The sequence below is a fragment of the Penicillium verrucosum genome, assembly GCF_028828655.1.
Source record: "Penicillium verrucosum strain IBT 35672 chromosome Unknown utg000002l_segment0_segment0, whole genome shotgun sequence".
Classification (NCBI taxonomy): Eukaryota; Fungi; Ascomycota; class Eurotiomycetes; order Eurotiales; family Aspergillaceae; genus Penicillium; species Penicillium verrucosum.
The window spans coordinates 3,589,216-3,611,988 of NW_026643211.1; the positions used below are offsets into that span (position 1 = coordinate 3,589,216).

A 22,773-nucleotide genomic window follows, 5' to 3' on the forward strand; every position below is an offset into this window, starting at 1 on the left:
GCACCTTCAGGCACTATCTCTGCCAATCACGCAGTGTCATATGCAGATCCCCCAGAAAGAACCGAGGTCGGGGCCACCGATCTAATTTCACCGAGACATGAGGCGAAACTGAGGCTTGTTGTTTTTCTTTTCGTTTTCTTTGCCGATACAAGGTCACTAGGATTCCGTTCTTGAATGGCAGCCCTCAATGTCATCGCGTCGTAGTCACACGAAGTCTCGAAAGGGGTGTTTGGAGTGTAAAAGGAGACATGTAAAGGTCAGTATCAACAAGATTGCTCCCCGGAACCTGTCGGGCGTGTTGCATGTGGCTCAGGCGGACGGCAGTTATCAACCAGCTGAGACTCATATTCTGACACAACGGTCAGTGTGATGAGTGCATTCCAAAATGTACTCTGTGCAGGAAGCGAAAATTGGACTGCAGATATCCTCCGCCAAATGAAGACGAGGACAGCCCCGGGGCCTCATCTAGCGCCCTTGATGAAACAGATAGTGGCACTGTGACCCCATCAAGGGATTTCCCACAGGCAACACGCTTGCTTGAGACGAGATTATTCCACCAGTATATGACTTCAACGTACCACACTCTGTCACATGATGGACTATCAGCACACCACCTCTCCATGACGATTCCTCACATGGCCGCATCTTGTCCTTACCTGCTTGACAGTATCCACGCATTTTCAGCCTTACACTTGGCCTCGGTTGAGACTGATAATCGGGATTCATGGCTGAACCATGCCGTGCAATATCAGAGCCAGGCATGTGCTGGATTGAGCAAGGTTCTTCCGGAAATCTCACCGCCAGATTACGAACCCGCATTCGTCTCGTCCATCATAATAATGCTTTTCGCCATGGGATCTCGAGTATTATCTCTTGAAACACGACCTCTGGACCCGCTTTCGGTAGTTCTTGAGGCTCGCACATTGATGTCTGGCCCCGCCATGCTTCTTTCCCGGATAGTTGAAGCTGGGGTTGACTCGCAGCTGGATGGATGGCTGTGCGCTCCTGGGACACAAGAAATTCTCGAAGCTGGGAAATATGATCAGTATGGAACTCCATCCCTCTGACTCATTGGCGAAGGCGGATGATAACACGAAACAGCGGCAGCAACCCGGTCGAAAGCACACACGTATTATTCACCCTCCACAAGTATGTTCCAGTAACGTATGGAGTGACGGTGTATGGCTTGCGAAGCTGATCATCAACACAGGGACATAGTAACGTCGCTGGTTCGACTTCATTCGATTATTGACACAAGAGAAGGATCGGATCAACCGATCTACTTAGCCACATGGCAGCAGCTTCATCAGGCCATCGAACCGTGGCCAAAAATCGGACCACATGGCGGTCCCCTTGCGTGGCCCTTATTCCTCTCCGACAAGTTTTCATCATTACTTAAACATGGCGACTGGATCGCCCGAATTCTGTTTCTACATTTTGGAATAGCTATGCGTCTCTTGTGCCATCGATGGTACGTGCGGGACTGGGGTCGTCGGCTAGTGTTAGCCACGCTGGAAGCACTGGACAACGTTCCTCAGGAGTGGGAGGAAACTATTTCTTGGATAAGACAAGCCGCTGCAAGAGAGGACTAGCCGCGGGACTGATACCATGTTGTGCATACGGGGGGTATGGAGTCTAGATTATAGATTTGGGGTAATCTTATTCATAGCAAAGGATGAGTCAACTAATGGCCGAATCATATCGAAGGGAGATAAGATGCTATATATGGGGTATGGCGTTTGATCCTGGCGACCCCGAAATCCCTCCGCGCCATTACATTTGCCCCCGACGGCTGCCCGACAGCTTATCAGCGGGGTCGGGGTTTTTAGAACAGTCGGCTACCCAGTAAAAAAAACGTAAAACGTCCCCAGAAGATAAACTTCTAATCTTTCGAAATGTTCCATCTGTCATTTCCTTTCCTCATTCCTTATCTCTCGGTACTGGCTATATTCGCCGAGCAACCTGCAGTCCGCTGATCCTATACCAAAGCGTCGGGAACCTGGGCGGCCAACAAGCGTGATATGCAAGGCCCCTGCAAGATCAGCCAAGATGTGGAGAAGGTAAACTATATTTCCCCTCTCCATTAGTTCCCCATTTGCGCCCAGGTTGGGAATATTAATATAGGATGTTGTAACAGCTTGAGGCCTGGTCATCCTCTTCTTCTCCGGGATCTACTCACACGCAACATTCCATACTACGGAGAAATTGGAGGCAGACTCTTATCAACATGTCGCAACCGTTGAAACTCGGATTTTTGACGATTTTCTCACTGCTATTGATCGCAATTCACCTGCCCAGTGCGAAAACCTCCCCGTTGGAGTTTAACGAGCGAGACCCGAATGCCGACCTCGGGTCGCATGGTGGAATTGGCCCTGGAAAGCTGGGTGCTGTTGCTAGCGAAAACTCGATCTGCTCCCGTCATGGATCTGATATTTTAAAGAAGGGCGGAAACGCTGCTGATGCTGTGAATGCTCCCATCCAGGTGGGATTTGGGGTGAATCTCGGTGCTGACAATGACATAGTTGGTTGCAACCGAGTTTTGTATCGGTGTGATAGGTGAGGCTACATTCAGTTAATAATTGTATCTGAGCATAGCTAACGGAGAGTAGCCATGTACCACAGTGGGATCGGTGGAGGTGGCTTCATGCTCGTGAGATCAGCAGAGGGTGAGTATGAGTTTATTGATTTCCGAGAGACGGCGCCGGCTGCGGCATTCGAGGACATGTACAAAAACAATGAAGATGCTTCTGTATACGGTGGACTGGCAAGGTAAAAAAAATACACGCAGCTGGTAGAAGCCAAGCTAACAACTATACAAGTGGAGTACCGGGCGAAGTGCGAGGTCTTGAGCACCTCCACAAGAAATATGGCTCGCTTCCATGGTCCACTGTTGTCGAGCCCGCTATCCGCACAGCTCGTGACGGATTCCCTGTCACAGAAGATCTTGTCAAATACATGAAATCTGCTGTTGGCAGTGGAGAGGATTTCCTATCTAAGAATCCCACGTGGGCAATTGACTTTGCTCCGAATGGAACCAGGCTTGGGCTGGGCGATATCATTACACGAAGCCGGTATGCGGATACCCTCGAGGCTATTGCACAGCGTGGCGCGGATGCATTCTACTCGGGTCCTATCGCAGAGACTATGATCAATGCACTCCAGCGCGAAAACGGCACAATGACACTCGAAGATCTTAAAAATTACACTGTGGCTATTCGGAATGTCTCTCAGATAGACTACCGTGGCTACAAAATCACGAGTACGTCGGCCCCCTCGAGTGGCAGTATCGCCCTGAGCATTCTGAAGATTCTTGGGACATACAAGGATTTCTTCTCGACTGAACAATCTGTGAATTTGAGTACCCATCGGTTGGACGAGGCGATACGATTTGGATACGGCGAGGTATGAATTACCGACTATTATTTCACCCGCGAACTCTAGTCAATGGTAGCTTACCTGAGATGCAGAGATCTAAATTTGGCGATCCCCTCTTTGTTGATGGCTTGGCCGACTATGAGAAAGAGATTCTGAATCAGTCTACGATTGATGAAATTCGATCCAAGATCTCGGACGTGCGGACTCAGAACGTATCTGCTTATGATCCAGCTGGACTGGAAAGCCTGGACACGTAGGTCCTACTTGATGCATCATTCTCTGATATCAAGCTAACTACGCATCAGCCCTGGAACTTCCCAAATCGCAGTAGCTGACCACACTGGCCTTGCAATTTCGGTAATCACCACAGTCAACTTATTGTTCGGTAGCCAGGTCATGGTCCCAGAAACCGGTATCATCATGAACAACGAGATGGACGGTATGTTGAGCAAGCCAGTTCTAGGTCACGGAGTTAACTAACATATTCACAGATTTCTCTATCCCTGGATCGTCAAACTCGTTTGGTTATATCCCCTCTCCATCCAACTACATTCGCCCTGGAAAACGCCCCCTCTCCTCTATCACGCCTGCGATAGTTGAGCGATCCAACGGCAAGCTATTTTTGATTGCGGGGTCCGCAGGAGGAAGCCGTATCACCACTGCCACTGTCCAGAGTATCATTCACTCCATTGATCAGGGACTCTCCGCCGCCCAAGCGTTGGCCAAGCCCCGTCTGCATGATCAGCTGGTACCAAACCAGGTCACCTTCGAATACAGTTATGACAACGCAACTGTTGCCTTCATGAAGGAACGAGGCCATAATGTTACTTGGGTTGCTCCGGGAAAGAGTACTGCCCAGTTGATCCGGGTCTTGCCCAATGGAACATTCGATGCTGCTGGAGAGCCGAGGCAGCTCAACTCGGCCGGGTATTCTGTATAGAATGGGATATGTTGGCACTGTGGATGCCAAAGTACATATATTGTCAAATGCGTGCTAAGGTACAAAAGACTATAAATAGGCAAACCAATCTAATAAGTTCTACTCTTTTGCAAATGCAGCCCTTTGTTGTAGATTCTTTGACAAGGGGTAGATTGGGCGTTTCTTTATCAGGTGGTCTGTGCTTTCAATATTCCCTTTTGCGATGTAGAGAACTCCAATTCACACTTGACCTTTTTCACCTCCTTTAAAAGTCAACCCTGACGTGAAAAGTTGATTCGAATTATCGCTTCCTTAGATTTGGTTTGCTGGTCTCATTGACACGACATCACGTCAACTTATTAGCTTTACACGTGAACCGACCTCCCCGCGTCAAAGGGAGCTAGGAATCTTTACTCGCGATTTCCCCGAGACCAGGACGCATTACACTCCCGATTCTTGCAGGTAGTTTTTCTTGCTCTTTGTTTGTCTTTGTCCTTGCATTAACCAAACGGCTTTTCATGCAAACAGTTCACCCAATCCAACCGCTACCGCGATATGTCTACGAACCCTTGGAGCTTTACCAACTTCCTACCCTAGACATCCTACATCTACTGTGGTATCAGGAATACAATGGCTCGACTCAGCAACATCTCCGTCGTTGTTCCCCTTCCGTCTTTCGACATCGACCCCCTCAAGACCTTTGACGAAGACTTCTTTGATCGTGCTGTTGACAACATCTTGTCAGAGACGAGCGTTGAAGAATCCCGGGATGATATGATGGATAACAACATTGGCATCTCGTGTCCACTTGGGTATGACGGTGCGTCTGACTCCTCAAAGCTCAGCGTTCGTCGTAACCAAAGGACCGGGGCCAACTCGCCGCATTTTTCTACAACATCGACCTCATCACTTACAACCACCTCGGCAAAAAAGCCGAAGTCGAGAAGGTCTTCCAAGATACGGAACAGTGTTACAATGGAGGATGCCAGTGATCCTGGTGAAGCTTCTATGAGCCTCGACAACATCACACAACCTCAGGGTGAGAACGAAGGCCTACAAGTTGAACCTCATCCCATCCACGAGGTTGGTGATCACCCTTCTACAGTTCCCGAAATTACCGACTCGTCGGCAATGCCGACTGGTGACAGTGAGATGACGGCCGAAGACAAGATCTTTGCTTCGGTGGACCCCGAAAAGCAGATAGAGGTGTTGAAGTTCGTTGTATCACACTCTTTCATGACGGAGCAAGTTCAACATGTTCGACGTTCAGCCCGGCGAGAATTCACTGGCCAAGTGCGTGGGGTCGCCGCAGAGGCTGGAATGGACGAGATAGCTATCGCTGCTTTGGTTGACCACGTTCGAAAGATCTATCTTGAGGACCGTGAAATTATGGTAGCCGATGATTCCGGCTCTGCATTTGGGGACGAAGTGGAGGACGAGGAAGAAACACACATCAAGAGCTCGCACCGGAAACGGCGCAAGAGCAGCTCGGACCAGCCCGAGGACAAAGAGCGCAAGAAAAGCAAGAGGCGACACTCGGATAAGGCAAGACATCATAGCCATGATGCTATGCAGCATGATGAGCCAACTAAGGTTGTGGAAGCTCCGGCAGGTGTTTTCACCAAAGGTCAGGGCAACGGCTACGTTGAGCGGGAGGAACCGAAACATAAGGATAACACGCCGGATCTACCTAAAATGCCTACGAACATCATTCGGGGCAGCCCAAGTACACCCATCGACCTTACCGACTCTGCGTCTCCTCGCGAGTTCGCCCGTGAAGCTGATGTGGTTCCATCTCAAACCCAAAAACATGATGTCATCCGGGAGATCAAGGGTCTTCAGGGCAGCAGCGGAAAGGTTATCACTCACTTGTCACCCGACGCCCCGATGGAGATGATTCGGAGTCCATTGCCCGAACAAGCGGTTGGACGAAGGCCGTCGAAACGTCGTGAGCCAAAAGTATCACAGAGAGACAAAAACAAGCGCAAGCGCGAACGGAGGAGGGAGCGCAACAGAAATCGAAAGCAACACGCTCAAGGCGACTCCGTCGATCGAGCAGATCAAGACTCAATTCCTCCTTCCATTCCGCAAGAAACCCCTTCCGATAGCCCAAATGGAGGCAGACGGGGCTCCAATCAGCTCCCGCTACCCGCCAATCCATCCGAGTGGACGGTGGATTTTTGAATACCAGTGATTTGCCAGGTGTGACTCCAAGTGATGAGGTTCAGTCTAAGTATTTCTTGGGAGCCGGCAATCCCAAGGTTGGCCCGAAAAACAAGCGGGAAATGGCTTCCCCGCTGTACGATTTGTCTATTCCACCCGCAGCCCGACAGCTGTTGAAAGATTTGAATCTACCCCCGGACTTCTTGTTGTCAGATTCTTCCTTGAGTGATGCGCCGAGTGATTTTGATTCCGATCGGGACGTTATAGATGATCCCCTGTCGCATGTTCAGATCAAGTTATCACCCCCGAAAAGCCCCTGCCTTGTCCCCCAATTCACAAACCCCGACCCTGAAACTCCCGTGAAATCCACCTTTTTCATTAACCCAGAACCCATTAAAACCCCCAAGCCAAACCCTTGAAGCATTCTCCTTATTTCCCACGTGTGCCAGTTGATACTGAATCATGCCTCCCGTTTCCCCCTATCGAAGCATCTTCTTTCGGACTCATTCAGGAGCAGCTTGCACATGACCCCTTTCGTTTACTGATTGCAACCATTTTTCTCAATCGAACCCGCGGGGGTGTTGCCCTGCCGGTTTTGTTCAAGGTGTTTGAACGATACCCTACGATTGAGGCGATGGCTGAAGCAAACCCGCCGGAACTTGTATCGATGATAAACTGCCTGGGCTTTCAAAATCAACGAGCAAGGAAATGCATCACGTTGGCACAAACATGGATATCAGACCCCCGAACAAAAGCAAAAGATATCGCAAGCTCCACTACCCACGAAAGCTTGACGGTCGAAATGTTGGTCGTGAAGAATGCATTGACGAAGAAGATTTGAGGGTGGCATGGGAGATTGCACATTTACCCGGTGTTGGAGCATATTCCCTTGATAGCTGGAGGATCTTCTGTCGCGACGAATTACTGGGAAAAGCCTCTGACTGGAAAGGGACGGATGCGACAGAGGTCGGATTTGTGCCTGAATGGAAGTGCGTTCTCCCACACGACAAGGAGCTACGTGCTTATCTTACATGGATGTGGCTGAAAGAAGGATGGATTTGGGACTACCACACGGGTGATCTCACACTTGCGAGTGACAAAACGATGAGAGCTGCGCAGAGTGGAGGAGTTGCCCGTGAAGAGGAGGGGAATTGGGTACTAGAGACCTCCCCTGTCAAGGCTGTGAATGGATTACATGGATCAGATTGATCCCAAGTGTTGATGTACATGATACGCTGAATATCAAGTTTACAAATCCACATACTTGTATACGTAGTTGCCTCAGGCAGTAGGAATTTGTGTTCCCTCGGAAAGTTTTCAGCTGAGAGGTTATGTACTCTTTATATAACTAGTTAGTATATATAGTTATGTCTATGTATATATATATCTCTCTCTCAGGATCCGATTTCAGGCTTCCATGCAGCAAAACCACGTCAGTTCAAAGAGCGGGGCCCAGATTGTTCACCGCATAATCGCATGGTGCGCTTCCTTCCACTTCCAACAATTTCATGCGTCGTACCTGAATGAGGTTATTCTTTTCTTTTTTCTCAACTCATATCCCTTTCTTTTCCCCAGATCCCCCCAGACACATGGAATGCCGGATTGGCTCCCGTGCATTGCGACGTTAAGCGACCAGTCACAACTAATCACGACCAGTCACGGCCCGAACTAAGCGCCAGTACAATTGGAGACAAAAATAGAATCACATTCCCCTCAGTGGCGGTGCGAGCCTAGACAGGTAACGACTCTTTCGCGCGGTCCGCGGTCCTCAACACGATAGGGATTTCGCCATGTTTCCTGTTAGACTAAACCGCGACGATAGGAAGTCGAAGACCGTCAAGGCTAAGACAAACAAAACAAACAGAAAGACCTCAACCAAGGACCCAGAGGATTCTACCACGGCTCGCTCATCAACTTCCCAACGCAGGTCCTCCATGCCTGGACTTGAGAGATCAGAGGCCTCGTTCCTTGAGTCGAGAACTAGTCTACCGTACCCTACTTTCTCCAAAGCTCACAGCAAGGAAGGCGTCCGAGCCAGCATCCCTACACCAGACCCGACCGATTTGACACATGACGACAGGAAGAACGGTCATCGCGAGAATCACCATGCGCCTCCTAGTCCGCCCCTGACCGGTCTCGACCAAGAATCGAGGAAGGGCAGTATCATCAACGAGGATGAGAAGGAGGCAGAAAAACCCAAGAAGAAAACAAATATAAAAATCAGAGCCTCCGAGGTCAACAGGTCCTCATCGAGTCTCCGGTCGAAACGCGATGATAGCACCAAGTCCAAGTCCAGCAAGACGTCGCGAACAGAGACCCCTACAAAATCCAGACCCAAGGATGAGACTGAAGCTTCGCCTCGATCATCAAGCCACAAGTCCAAGACAAAGGTCTCTGATGATAGGAAGCTACCCAAACGGTCGAGTCGGTCGACGATGTCTGCCTCACAGTCGAACATTACGCTTCGTGATATCGGCGCAGAGTCAGCCAACGGGTCCGACGCGACGTCTATTGCGCCTAACCAGCAGCAGTCGGTGCCACGAAAACCCATGACCCCAAAACCCATGACCCCACCTACGAAGCCTCCCTCTCGAACCCAGAACCGATCGGCCATGTCCCATCGTCGCACTGCAAGCGATGAATCGATCGATTTTGTGAAACCAGTGAATCCGAATTCGTTTGGCGCGCCCCCGCCGCCCCCACCTCCGCCCGAATTGCCTGTTACTATTCCCCGAGTCGATTACTTGCTGAAAAATGGTGGTCTGGAAAATAAGGTCTCGAGGGCGCTCCTGGCTAGCCTCGGGCAGAAGGACCCATTTTCGCAAGGACAACCTCAGTCCCGGGCTATCGCTGGCAAGATCTTCGATCCATATAACCGTTTACTAGACGACTACCAAAAGGTCATGAGTAAGAATGGATCTCTCGCTGTCGCAACAGGCTACCGGTCTGTCGCCCGCCGTTTATTGGATCGTCTCGAAGCCGTGTTCGCGCGCGACATCTCATCCGAGCCATGTAGCTGCCAGATATGCGACCAAGCGGAGATAGACGATCGACCAGATGGAGTGAGCTGGGGTGAGGTTTTGGAGCTCGTGTCTGGCCGCAGAGAACTTCCCATGTGGCCTCCTTTTACAATGGCACCAACTACCGTGGACACTGGTGCGCCAGGCGATGAGCATGTTCCAATGCAGAAGCTTGACGTTGACGTTCCTGAAGAGTACCGCGAACACTTCATGCGGCAATCTCGAAAGACGAAGGTCGCCGTCGACAAATGGCTTTACGAGCAGAATGATCCAGGCACCAGCGCTCCTAACGAGGTTGACGATGAGACGTTGACCTTTGCCATGCTCACGCATCTCGAACCCCACCAGCGCTCATTGTTCTGCTCTTTGCTTGGCATCAATTCTTCTACTCCTGTCCCGCGATCTGACAACGACAAGCCCCGACCGAAATCTTCAGCGCTTGTCTCGTCGGCCTCCGCCATCCAGCGTCTTTATCGACTACCCTCCCTCCCTCGCGACCCAGAAACTGCTATGTACATGCTGAATAACCCTACCCTCCACCATGTTCTCGCCACCCTCTCCGCTATCAGCGATGACGAGTGGGAGATCCTCATCTCTGGCCGCTTCGACGGGTTCCTCCGCAGTGGCGCAGAAGACACCGGTCCCACGGCAAACGCCGCCGGGGCCCGCTGGAACGGCAGTCGCTCCAACACACCCTTGGGCGGCGGTATCTCCCGGGGACCGACGCCCAATTATATGGACGGCAGCTTCCGACCCTCAAGCCAAGTCAACGGCGCGCCTTCATCTCCCGCTTCATTCGGCGGCCCGATCGCCCTCGACGAGGAAACTGAAATAGCCGCGTTAGCAGAAGTCGAGCGCGACATTTTCCTCGGAATGGAAGCCCTCGAAGACGCCTTCGAAGCCCTCCACTGCAAAGCCGAAGTCGTGCGGCGTGCACTACGCGAACGTGGCGCCGGCCTCTCCGTAGCAAACCAAAGCCGCCGGGGCTCGTTCGTCGAAGCGCGTCTAGGCACGCCCTTCTCAGGCGTTGGTACGTGGGAAAGCGGCGGCGAAGACGACTTCCTCGACGACGAGCGCTCTCTTGCGCCCGATGACTCGGCCAGTAACATCAGCTCGAACCGCCGTCGTCGGCCTAAGAGACGCACTGAGCGACGCACACCTGCGCCTGTCGAGGAGGAAGACGAGGAAGATGACGGTCTTGATCGTCGGGATACGCGAAACTCGAGACGGAGATAGGTCGGTACCGGGATGGAATGGGAATAATTCTTTTCGATTTACGATCTACGTGCAGCGTTGGAATCATTCCAGGACTGTTTTCTGGATAGCGTGGGATATGGATATAACTGTTGCTGTCGCAATGGGCTTGACGAACTTATAATACCCCTCCTTACTTTCTTGTCCTGGGTGTTTTTACTATGTTTCGAGCTTGTTCTTTTTGCATTCTTTTGTTTTCGCGCTTGGCTTACTGCCTCGCCCCCTTTTTACATTTTGCTCTTTTGATGATTTATGAATGCCATGAGCTTCCCTCCCATGACCAATGCCTGGCTGTGCGTTTAGGCTACGATACAAGTTTGATTTAACATCTCCCAGCGATTGGATTCTTAGTATTTTGCAATATAAGCCTACTAGATCTAGGTATTGCAATGATTTAGTTATAGGAGACTATAGACAAGTCCAAACAAGGGAAAAGCGAAATTAAGATCTACAACAGCCTACGTCCACGACTCTTGAGTCTAACTGGACTCCCGGTCCGTTGTCGCGACGGTTAGCTCTAATGGACCTCGGGAAATCCCGATCATGCAACCACGGTTTAACCCTGGGATGGCTGGTACGGATGGACAGTAACCTTGTTGCTTGGACACTACAGGGGTAGTAGTAGTAGTAGTAGTATGACTCACGTAGTATTTTCACCTGAGTCCAAAAGTGAATGCGCCTAGGGAATACAAATATGTAGAAATAGTAAAATAGCACCACATACGGATCGCCACTCGTCATCAGCTACATCTTACGACATCATCCCACCGAATGGAGCTCATTCACTAGCCGTACACTATATAGATGTCGTCTTGCAATTCACCAATAGTAAGTCCGTGCATATACACTGCATGCGATGCACTTGATCAGGGTGCAATTGGCAATTTGAACCGCTCTATGCCCAAGAGATTGCTTGCCCTACGCAAAGTAAGGGGGTTACTACACTGAATATTGAATGCATTACATTCATTGACTTTTTCTCTATCTAATAATACTAAAATTGATATATATTTACTGAATTAGATGAGTGATATATATAGTTGAAAGTTGATATATATATTTGATGGGGTGCGTATGAAACTGGATGGAGGCCAATGATGCTACATATGTATTTGAGAGGACCTCACGCAGCATGTAACAGATGATGTTCGTGACTTACCATTGTCCTTGTTGTGGATCGCTCTATAGGTCACAAAAGTACGATTGACATCATGCGCCGACTTTTTATATCCTTAAAATGAATAGTAAGGTGTAAACGCACGGATGTTTAATACCCTTCTAGCCCCTCCAGCTCACTCACATCGATACTAAATGAGTATAAGGCAGGTGGTAAATCATCAAGAAAAAGATATGGCAGAGGAAGACAGATAGAGAGCAATTCGGGACATAGAACGAATGCACGAAATACGTAGAGTGGACACTCTATCAAAGAACAATTGATACTACGGAGTAAAGAAGGGTGATTTTCCGAAACCAGGAATTGTGCATTAGATCACGACTAGCCTCGATCCTACGAGTTTCAATGAAAGTAAAGGAAGCAATCATCCACAAGAGGTGAAACCACCAAATCCACCGCAAAAGGCAACTGACAGGGTCCAGTCATGCATCTCTACTGTACAGAGTGTACAACATGAATAATGTCTGACGTGAATGAAGCATTTTGTGGGTTTAGCCCGCTGTGGGACTTGACTGAAATCCTTCGCGGACGTCGGCATCTTTTTATATCCTGCCACTCCATCCCCTGTCGACGGGGCAAGCTGCATAAGTGAGTTCCACTACTACCCACCGCGGTTTATGGTACTCCTCACCGACATGTACGGAGTACTTTGTGCAAAAATGACAGACTGGATTAACTGGCCTAGGGCCATTCACATCCTCCTACGGTTAAGTTGGTGGAGACCATGCATTGCTGGTGTGTCCGGAGGTATGTTGTATTCATGGGATTTCCTTTTTGGTAAGCATCGATGTATGTTGTACTTCTAACTTTTTGTGCAAGTAGATCTATTGATGTTATTTCAGTCTAAATAATGAGCATACACTACCCCGTATTTCTGTATGCACAACAGCAATAATCGCTTTGGAAAGAGGACTATTGTCGATCGCATGGCACACGGGCCAGGAGTGAAAGTCCTGGTACGGCCCGTATTACTAGAGGGGATCTACCCAATAGTCTCTCTATTTGCTACTTACCGCCACGATGTATAAAGTAAAACCTCCGTATATACGGGGTGCACAAGAGCACAGAAGATGCTCACGTAGATCGCCAGCCTCCCGGGTCGCGGAATTCGGAGATCTCGGTGGTGATCATTACGCTATTTATTACCGAAGTCATAGGGTACTTAGGGTATGATTTGAGTGATTTTAACCACAATGAACTACGCTAATGATCGATAGGCTAAGGCCATAAGGTTTTTATGTTATTGTCTTCACCAAAATAGGGAATTTGACCCCTTAGTCGAATCTTCAAATTTGACAGGCTTTGTATGTGCATGTCCACGGCTCGGAACAAAACGCTAGGGCGAGTATATACTTTCCACAAGAGTGAAATTGGATTATTGATAGATTGATTGGCGTATGTCTTAGACCCGTTTGGGTTGTTATCGCACGAGATACTTCATTTTTATACTGTATGTATATCTTGTATGCGAAGGAATGTGGAGTTGATATATATGATTCAGGCTCCAATCTGAGCCGGGAGCTCGGCATGCGGCTGCCGCTTGAGTAACCGGATATACTCCGTTCCCCTTAGTGGAGGCTATAATAATCCAGCTACTACTACTCCGTACTAGTTATATGGTTGATTCCGAGGAGTAAAACAAGGTTAAGGGGGTTTACCCGGATTCCACCGACAGAGAAGGTAATGGAACAATGGCCGGCGAACTAAGTTTTTTTTAGCGGACCATCTAAGCTTTCATCTCATTCGAGTATGTATGTATATGCAATTTTTAACCAAACGCAGGCCTTGGCCTACAAACAATGTGGTTGCTGGAATTTGGATCGACAGTGGGCGGGGCGAGGAGGATAAGACGTGGGAAGAAATCCGGTTGGAATAGAATGGGACATGGCGCTAAGTGTGTTTTAACTCCGGGAGGTTTCCACAATATCCAAGGAAATATAGTATGTCCAGCATGTTCTGTACGGAGTACACCGTTTAGGATACCTAACTACCTAACTAGGTATCAGGGGGTATTACTAAGCTGTCAACCAGAATCGGGTGTAACATAAAATTGGATACTCTCAATTACCCCTGAGGAATACTCCGTACATGAGACACACTTCGGAAAATGTGCGCATTACCTTGTGGACTTTCCCGCCTTTCACTCGGGGCCAAGATTCCTTCCTTGGCGGGTTACGATTGCCAACTCCACGATCGCTGCGGCTCTAAACCAGACCATGGTGCGTAATCATCCTTTCAGCGTTCTACTTTATTGATCCTATCATCCACTAGAGGGGCAAGTCCCCACTAGTCCGTCCTAGCCGGAATCATACTGGAACATGAACTTGTCTCCTTTATCCTGTCTATCCTGTCTATCCTGTCTATCGTGTCTATCCTGTCTATCCAGTCTATCGGCATAAATATAGTTAAATTAAACCGGCAATAGGGAACCAAACAAAGGTCTGCTACCCGTGTGACCTCCACAATCGATGAAATTTTACGTTCAGTCCGGTTGACTCCATTAAAAACCGGTGATTTTCTCTTGTGGTTGGAGAATCAAGAGGCGGATCGAAGCTTAACCTGGCCCAATCGCATGTCTAAGAGGTTTAAGTGTCGTATAATCCTTCTGTTTTTTTTTTTTTTTTTTTTTTTTGACGTTTAACACTTTTCTCCCGTATCCGCATTCGGCATATTCTCTGCGGGGTGGATTACACATAAAATCATTTCTTCATACGGAGGAATACGGAGTACTTGTTGGAGTCACCTCCGGTCCACCCTGCCCCTGGTCGCCCACATTATGCTTTGTACTTTGTGTACTTTGTGTTCTTTTTCTTTTGTTGATTTGAATGGTAATGAACATGATATATCCCCCACTGATCAGTTAATTTTATATTATAAGTGCCTCTGAGCGGTTCGGGAAAGAGTCCGGTGGCTTTTATAGAACATTCTGGGGAAATTCTTCCGACACAGAGTACAAAAAGTACTCTGTACAAAGAATAAACTTGCCTTAATTAACCCCACTAACCCTGCTAGTGTTCCAGAAGCCTCGCCCCTGAACATAGTGTAGTACTAGCGATCTGAGCCCCTTGATAATGGGCCAACGTACGCTTTGGCCCTGAGACGGAGAATACGGGGTGCGTGGGATCTGGATGAATTTTGTGTCTTCTTATGCAAAAAAAAAAAACGGGGGTGTGTCTTTTTAGATGTAGTAACGTTTCTAGATGGCGAATGCCCTTCTCTAGTTTGTACTTTTGTATGCAACTATGTAGACAGTTCGCCTTGTCTCTCGAGTGGAACTGGTACGGAGTAGACTAACTATACTAAGGTTTCCGGCCGTTTTATTCCACAATCTTGTGGCGAACCTGTGTCCATTTATCCACTTGAGCGTCACATATGGCCTAAAGGTAGGCTAAATAGGGTAAGTGGGGTACAATATCCGTTGGTATACAGGGATTCACGGCTCTGGGCCGTGAGTTATTATGGAGATCGCACTCTTGTTTCCCAAGTTGCCCATATTTCCCACGGACTATTCCACTCTTCAAACTTGTCGTGGGTCACCCTCATTGACGCCTGTAGGTTGAAGTCTCATTATTCTGTCCTTGCCTATCAAATTTTGAGTTCAATGAGTCCAGGTAGTTTGGGTGCTGCGCTGTTTCTTGTTCCTTTCTCACTGCATCCGGCTTTCAACTTTCATGCCTTGTGGACTTTCCTTCTCCCCGAGCTATTCTTTATATTCCCTTGTGGGCAGTTCGAGGGGTAGGTAGTGTTTAAGCATATTCAGCTTCTCATTTCTTGGCACTCGCATCGGCCTTATATATCACTTTTCGTTGCCCGTCGATCAAATTCTGGACCCCAGGAACGTCATCTTGCAGCCTTGGATTTTACCAATTCAACCAGACAATGATAGCAGACTCTGGAAACTGAAGCGAACCGACAAGACACTCCACCATGTCAGCACTCATCCTCATGGGCTTGATGCCTAGAAACAATGAGCACTCATTGGCAGCTCGATTGACCAGCTCCCCCGAACTTGATATCGACCCTCTTCCAGACTGGCATCGACGAGGTCTAATAGCAATCGCAGTAATGGCCTTCCTATCTCTCATTGCAACATCAATACTCCTCAGTTTCATCACCTATCGACTTTTTTTTCTGGCGCGGCAGCTATACACGTTACATCGGTTACAACCAGTACATCATTCTTATTTACAACCTTGTTCTGGCCGATTTCCAACAGTCGCTTGCATTTATTATCTGTTTACGATGGATTCTGAAAAACAAAATCGAATCTGGTTCCGCCGGATGCTTTCTCCAAGGGCTATGGCTGCAAATTGGAGACCCCGGTAGTGGTCTTTTCGTGCTTGCCATCGCCTTCCACACATTCCTTTTAGTCGTCTGGGGACGCAAGATGTCCTACAGGTTCTTCGTCTCTTTTGTCGTTGGCGTCTGGGCCTTCGTGGCTATAATGGTAACCATCCCATTATCAATGCATGGTGGCGATGTCTTCGTGCCTTCCGGCGCCTGGTGCTGGATCAGCGATGAATTCGAGACCACCCGTTTATGGACTCACTACATTTGGATTTTCATTGCCCAATTCGGTACAGTCATTCTCTACGCTGTAATGTACTTCCAACTACGTCGGCAGATTGCCGCCTCTGCCATCCTCGGCAACAGCCAGCTGCAGAGCCTCAAGCGCCTCCGCCGCGTCGTAGGCTACATGACCATCTACCCAACCGTCTATATCATCCTATCGTTACCGCTCGCCGCAGGCCGCATGGCCACAGCTGATGGCGACGCACCCAGTATCATATTCTTCTGTGTTTCCGGTGCCATCATCACCAGCTCCGGGCTGGTCGATGTCGTTCTATATTCTCTCACCCGCCGCAACCTAATTATCGAGTCTGAACCCAGCCAGGACCACTCCTACAACAAATTCACTGGCAGCAAGGGCAAGCGAGTCGGCGAGACTCACTTGACTACCATCACCGCCGATCCCACCCGCAAAATGGGCGGCACCTTCAACGATGACCTTGACCGCGACGGGTCAACGGATAATATCGTTTCACCCAGCACACACGGCAACCACGGCCATGATCATGAAATGACCCCGATCGGAAAGGTGTACCAAGAAACCACCATTGAGATCACCCACGAGCCTGCTTATCCTAACGAGGTGTCCAGTGAGCGCTCTAGCAAGGAGGACTTCTCCTCAACTAGGCCGTCTCATGTAGGATGGCGGAGATGAACGTTTCTCATGAACCTTGACACTTATTTTCTTTAATTTTCCGGTCATCTGAATCGTTACCATGTATATTTTCCCGTGGTGTGATGCCCTCGATACCCTATTTCTGTCACTATAACATGTATTCCTTCCTTCACGATCTCATCACTACTTCTTCATGTCTCGTTTTCCTCCGCTTCTTCTTCTTTATCTCTTTTCTTCCTCTTTCTATGTCTCCCACATTGCATCTACTTCTTTAACGGACCTTCTTTGTATATATTTTGAAAAAGGACTGACACGTTCCTCATGTGAACCATGGCTATTCACATGTGCTACTTAATGTTTTTGAATTTGAACACCCATGACTTGGTTTCGATTGAAAGAATTTCCCCGTAAATTCTCGCATCAGAAAGTGTTGGGCATAACCTAATTTTATCCAGGATACCACCAGTGACAATGATTGACCTGAGTCTAAGTCCCTTTCCCCAATAAATCCCAATCCTCACTAACAAAGCTTCTTATGTAGATAGACACGTTCAAATCCATGCTCTATTCTTCGATCCGTTTCCGCAAGCCCGAGCTTTTCATAGAACCTGATATTCTCGAACATCTTCAGATTGGTGAATAACGTTACACTGTACAGCCCCCTATTTCGAGCTTCCACTTCCGCATACTTGATTATATGATATCCGTAACCTCGACCCTGCGCTGTCGGGTTGACTACCACGTTGTCGATTCTGAGTGAGGTGGTCTGCGCGTCCTCATGAAGGTGGTAGATCCCACGATCTGGGGTTTCGGTCAAACGAAACCAGTGGCTGGACACAAACAGACCCATGTGGAGCCGGGGAATTAGTAAGGAGCCGATTTTCTCATAACTGTGGCCTTCTCAAAAACCAACTAACGAATGCGCAGTATCCTTGGGGCTGCAATAGGTTCACCGCAGAGGTTGGGATGATACCCATGGATACCGAAACGTTGTTGGGCCCCTACACGCTGGAAGCCCTTGCTGGAGGGTCGATTAGCAAGGATTGCGGAATCGCTGGTACTACTGTATCATAATTGGAGATCTCGCAACATATGACCTGACCACCTGGGGTTAATGTCAGTTATTTGAACCTCGATTCCGGACTGTGTTCCTAAATCTCTTAACCCCTGTATCATGTCAGGTTCCCAATCTTGCGCTTTCATCACACTTCCCAACAGACAAAATCCCCGAAGATTAGGTGTGTGTCTCTTCCAATTTTGAAGCCATGATCGAATAGCCCCCAAAAGGTAGTCAGTCTCCCATTGCCACATCCATTGTTCGTTTAAACATAAGCCGTCGGTTAAAGTCAGCCATTCAAGACTGGCAGGAAGCGCAACTGCCAAATGATTTGCTTTTGACGCCGAGGGAGAAAATCCAAGCAGAAACGGAATCGGGACCTTCAATCTTTTCAAGTTGTCAAGTCCTCTAAAGACCTTGAATGATCCACTGAATTGGACCTCTGGCACTCCAAGGTCGGCTTTATAGCCTTCTGATCCGGCTGTAATAGTCAGGTCTGTCAAAGTCTCTTTAACATGAGATAGACCCGTGGCGATTTGGTCCAAATCGATGATATCGGTGACGGAATCATCTCTCAGATCTCGGCGGTAGTACCAGTCCCATTTAAGCTTCTGAAGCCTGGGCGTGACCGATAAGACTTGGCCAAGATGCCTTTCACGCAACATAGCCAAGTCGAGGGTTTTTAGCCCCCGTGGATTTGGTGGACTCTTTCCGGTCCATGCGAAAGTAGCAGGGTTATCGACCAAAGCCCTTATTTATTTGACTGATGGTAGGTAGAAGAGAGGGAGGATGTCTTGTGTGTTTCTCGTTTGCGTTTTCCTGCGAATATCGTAGTGAAGGCAGGCAGAATCTCCGGACACATCTTCAAGATATGTGAAAGAACTGAGATGGCTATTTGTGGACTCCTCGCAGAGTGCCGACCGGAACATCATGCCCCTGAGGCGGGTCTCTCGGTTGTAATTTTTGTCAAGGAAGAGACGTTTCAGATTGTGGAGTTGTGATATAAAAAGAGTGGTAAACGCGTCCATCGATCCGGCGCGTAGCTCTTGGATCCATTCTTCAGCATATGGAACATTGATCCTTGCAACAAGCCCCGCTAGCTCATTCACGACAAGTGCTGTAACTGGTATTTTGGGGCTTGCGTTTCCTGGGTCATCTACGCCCTCGTCGAAACTGTCACCATCGAGGACCACATCGTGGACATAAGTTGCGAGCTCGGGCCTCTGAACGATGCTTCGCAAGAATTGAGCGATTGGAGGGTGCTGGGAGTCTGACCACGTCCATCGAATGTGGGCGTAGAGAAATGGCTCAGCAGGATATCGTAAGTCCCTATGCGTAAGGCAGACAGCGGCAAGATGGCCGTGCGATAGGGACGCAAATATAATGCGAAGAATCTCTGTAGACGTCGAGAGAAGGGACGCCATTTTTTCAAACGGGGAGTGTCGAGGTCGAGAAAAGGCGCCAACACAGAGGGCTGCAGGGTGCTAGAGAATTATACCGTACTTCGTTCGGGGTACCAAGATTTATAGTGGCCAGGGTTCAGAACCCCTTTTGTAGGTGGGATTTGATGCCTAAGTGCCTCACTTAGCACCGCTTTTTACACCGCTCTCCATATTTTTGGTCAAAAATGAAGCTTTTCATCTGCACACAAATGGCAGTACCTCCATGTTTTGTGGCGGTTATAAATGTCAACACAATAAAGAGGATTTGACAGATCAGGGGCTTTGTCTATGTATGGTAGGAATTGACTTAAATGGAGAGGAAACCATAAGAATCAAATCATCTATAAAGGGGGTTTTGAACCCTGGCCACTATAAGTCTTGGTACTACGTCACCGCTTCTGCCATAATAGGGGCGCAGCCTGGAAGGAACTGAACTTTCTCCTCTGCTTCCTTAACGACATTAAGGTTCCGAATATAACAAGCTCATCGAATCATGCCTGACGAACTGCCAATGCCCGATCCTAGAACTGTCGGAACAATTGATGTATATACCTAAAGTTATTGGTGGATCGTGGACAATGAAGGTGAATTTAGGCTCTTCGGGTGCCACTTTTTACGATCGGATAGCTTTCCGGGGCTGCGACCTTGATCAGACATCCATGGGACGGTGATGACAGAACTGTTCTCATTGGCGGCACCACGACGGGTATAATGGCAATATTGTTGCAATAATATTCAATTAGGATGAGTGGAGCTTTTAAGAAAATGAGGTTGAGGTGAGATTTAGGTGTCACTACACTTGCAGTAGCTAACTACTATGTTTACTCAATAAATAAGGCATCCAGTCACTTTGTACCCAGTCAATTGGTTTCTATTACGCATGATTCTAGCTCATGAATGTGCTTTATGTTATTGTGGCCAGACCCAAATTCAGCGACAGTGGGCCCGCTATATGCTTTCCGGGGTTATGAGAGAATGGTCTTCGGGATTTGCTCTCAATGACTCCAATTGCTGGAAATGACACAGGGAAAAACACATTGGTAGTGATGTCATGAAGCTGTCAGAAAATATATATATGCTTGACTTTCGCCAGCCAAGTTCGAGTTGCCTCAAACTGAACTTTCATTCCCCTTTATCTCCCCAGTGTTCTATAATTGACTTATCATGGCGGATATTTGGGCCCCTGCTCCAGAACCAGATACCGAGTTGGGACGTTACCGCGTTCTCTCCTCTACGGCTGGGATTCGTGTCTCCCCTCTGCAACTCGGAGCCATGTCCATTGGCGATACGTGGTCGGAAGTAATGGGTTCCATGAGCAAAGAGGAGTCCTTTAAACTTCTCGACGCATTCTATGGAGCCGGCGGAAATTTTATTGATACAGCAAACAACTACCAGAACGAGCAATCCGAGACCTGGATCGGGGAATGGATCGCCGAACGCAAGAACCGCGATCAATTGGTGATTGCGACCAAGTTCACCACAGACTTTCGGTCGTATAAGCTCGGCAAGGGAAATGCCCCGAACCATTGCGGCAACCACAGACGAAGCCTCCACATGAGTGTTCGGGATTCACTGGAGAAGCTGCAAACTGATTGGATTGATATCCTGTATCTCCACTGGTGGGATCATACCACCTCAATCGAAGAGGTTATGGACAGTCTTCATATCCTTGTGGAACAAGGGAAGGTACTCTACCTGGGTATCTCGTATACGCCGGCGTGGGTTGTGTCTGCAGCAAACGTGTATGCTCGATCGCACGGAAAGACACCATTCAGCATCTACCAGGGTAGATGGAATGTCATGCTCCGTGACTTTGAACGGGACATCATCCCCATGGCGCGCTATTTTGGAATGGCACTTGCACCCTGGGATGTTATGGGCGGAGGAAAATTCAAAACAAAGGAGGAAATTGATCACCGGAAAGCTCAGGGACAGGGCCTCCGTAGCATGTTAGGTGCGGAGCAAAGCGAAGAAGAAGCCGCTATGAGTGCTGCACTTTTCGAGGTGGCCAAGCAGAACGGGATTAAATCCCTCACTTCGGTTGCTATAGCATACGTGATGGCGAAAGCACCAAATGTGTTTCCTCTTGTTGGCGGCCGCAAAGTTGAACATCTCAAGGAAAACATCGGGGCGCTCAGTATCCGATTGACAGCGAAGCAAATGGAATACCTTGAGAGCAAAAAGCCATTCGACGTTGGCTTCCCAGGCAACTTTATCGGCCCAGATCCTAAGGTGACTGGGAAAACGTCCACACTGATGGCTACGAATGCCCAGTATTCATTTGTGCAGACACCCAAGTCTATCACCAGCCCAGAATAAAGGAGGTGGTACTGACCAACAGCCAGTCATGTGTACATTATTATGCATTAGTTAGCAATAAATTATAAGGGGAAAACAACACAAAAATTATGCGGGCGATGATACATAAACACCGGCTATTGCGAATATGTGATATCTTCTTTCGTCCAAACAAAACACGGAAGATGGATGATCCTGGAATGTGAGGCTGGGGGGTACGCAGATTATCAGGCCTTCCAGCTCGAATTATGATTTAGAGAATTTAGAATAATGATGTGTATCAAATTATTCAATACAAAATATAAACGCGATCGTTCCAGTGCGGCGGTCGTACGTACTTGATTCTCACCCAATCATCTCACCTACATTGTGTCACTTTGTCTCACCCCTAACATGATACGACCATAGTATAAAGAATAAAGAGAGCCTGCCTTGAGTCCAGAAGCGAAACGAGCTGGTGTCGAACGATTATCTGTTGTGGTGGCCTTAGGCCCCACATTGATGCCTCAGACATCAACCCTCAGGATTGTAGTTATCTAGCAGTTTCTCTCCGTCCATAGTAATCAACTCTCGCCCTCTCTACTTTCCAGACCCTACATTCCGTAGTCTGTCTAACATTATCCCATGCATGCATGTTTGCCATTTGCATGTTGGTTATTTGCTACAGACTGAGCCTTTTGTTTGCTATTTGCTAGCTTGTTTGCTACAGATTGAGCATGGTTTAGATGATTTAGCAGGGTATATAAACCCCTGCAATCAATTAATGATTCTTCCTCTTCTTTCTCCCCACAGTAGTACTATCCACTACAACAGCTGGGACCAGTACCAGATTCGCTACGAGTGGCACCGTGGCGAACTGGCACTAGGCATCGAGAGGCCAATC

The 22,773-nt window shown here is 48.4% G+C and overlaps 7 protein-coding genes across 7 annotated transcripts; 6 read left to right on the top strand and 1 right to left on the bottom strand.

Moving 5' to 3' along the window:
* Nucleotides 1-187: 187 nt before the first annotated feature.
* N7516_007013 (uncharacterized protein) lies at nucleotides 188-1,592 on the top strand (the record flags this gene model as incomplete). Its single annotated transcript, XM_057219733.1, has 4 exons — nucleotides 188-360; nucleotides 422-1,045; nucleotides 1,102-1,149; nucleotides 1,211-1,592. 4 exons carry the CDS (start codon nucleotides 188-190, stop codon nucleotides 1,590-1,592), a joined length of 1,227 nt encoding a protein of 408 aa, XP_057073824.1.
* Nucleotides 1,593-2,227: 635 nt separating this feature from the next.
* Nucleotides 2,228-4,315, top strand: N7516_007014 (gamma-glutamyltransferase; the record flags this gene model as incomplete). Its single annotated transcript, XM_057219734.1, has 7 exons — nucleotides 2,228-2,464; nucleotides 2,523-2,556; nucleotides 2,610-2,769; nucleotides 2,820-3,402; nucleotides 3,468-3,628; nucleotides 3,681-3,814; nucleotides 3,867-4,315. The coding sequence occupies 7 exons, from the start codon at nucleotides 2,228-2,230 to the stop codon at nucleotides 4,313-4,315; spliced, it is 1,758 nt and encodes a 585-aa protein (XP_057073825.1).
* Nucleotides 4,316-4,924: 609 nt separating this feature from the next.
* N7516_007015 (putative pre-mRNA splicing factor) lies at nucleotides 4,925-7,666 on the top strand (the record flags this gene model as incomplete). The annotated part of the gene is made up of 4 exons (XM_057219735.1): nucleotides 4,925-6,459; nucleotides 6,486-6,816; nucleotides 6,879-7,174; nucleotides 7,198-7,666. The coding sequence occupies 4 exons, from the start codon at nucleotides 4,925-4,927 to the stop codon at nucleotides 7,664-7,666; spliced, it is 2,631 nt and encodes an 876-aa protein (XP_057073826.1).
* A 581-nt stretch (nucleotides 7,667-8,247) lies between these two features.
* Nucleotides 8,248-10,713, top strand: N7516_007016 (uncharacterized protein; the record flags this gene model as incomplete). The annotated part of the gene is made up of 1 exon (XM_057219736.1): nucleotides 8,248-10,713. The coding sequence occupies one exon, from the start codon at nucleotides 8,248-8,250 to the stop codon at nucleotides 10,711-10,713; it is 2,466 nt and encodes an 821-aa protein (XP_057073827.1).
* Nucleotides 10,714-15,835: 5,122 nt separating this feature from the next.
* gprC lies at nucleotides 15,836-17,132 on the top strand (the record flags this gene model as incomplete). The annotated part of the gene is made up of 2 exons (XM_057219737.1): nucleotides 15,836-15,953; nucleotides 16,015-17,132. The coding sequence occupies 2 exons, from the start codon at nucleotides 15,836-15,838 to the stop codon at nucleotides 17,130-17,132; spliced, it is 1,236 nt and encodes a 411-aa protein (XP_057073828.1).
* A 1,773-nt stretch (nucleotides 17,133-18,905) lies between these two features.
* N7516_007018 (uncharacterized protein) lies at nucleotides 18,906-19,574 on the bottom strand (the record flags this gene model as incomplete). Its single annotated transcript, XM_057219738.1, has 1 exon — nucleotides 18,906-19,574. One exon carries the CDS (start codon nucleotides 19,572-19,574, stop codon nucleotides 18,906-18,908), a length of 669 nt encoding a protein of 222 aa, XP_057073829.1.
* Nucleotides 19,575-20,756: 1,182 nt separating this feature from the next.
* Nucleotides 20,757-21,911, top strand: N7516_007019 (uncharacterized protein; the record flags this gene model as incomplete). The annotated part of the gene is made up of 1 exon (XM_057219739.1): nucleotides 20,757-21,911. The coding sequence occupies one exon, from the start codon at nucleotides 20,757-20,759 to the stop codon at nucleotides 21,909-21,911; it is 1,155 nt and encodes a 384-aa protein (XP_057073830.1).
* Between the last annotated feature and the right edge of the window lie 862 nt (nucleotides 21,912-22,773).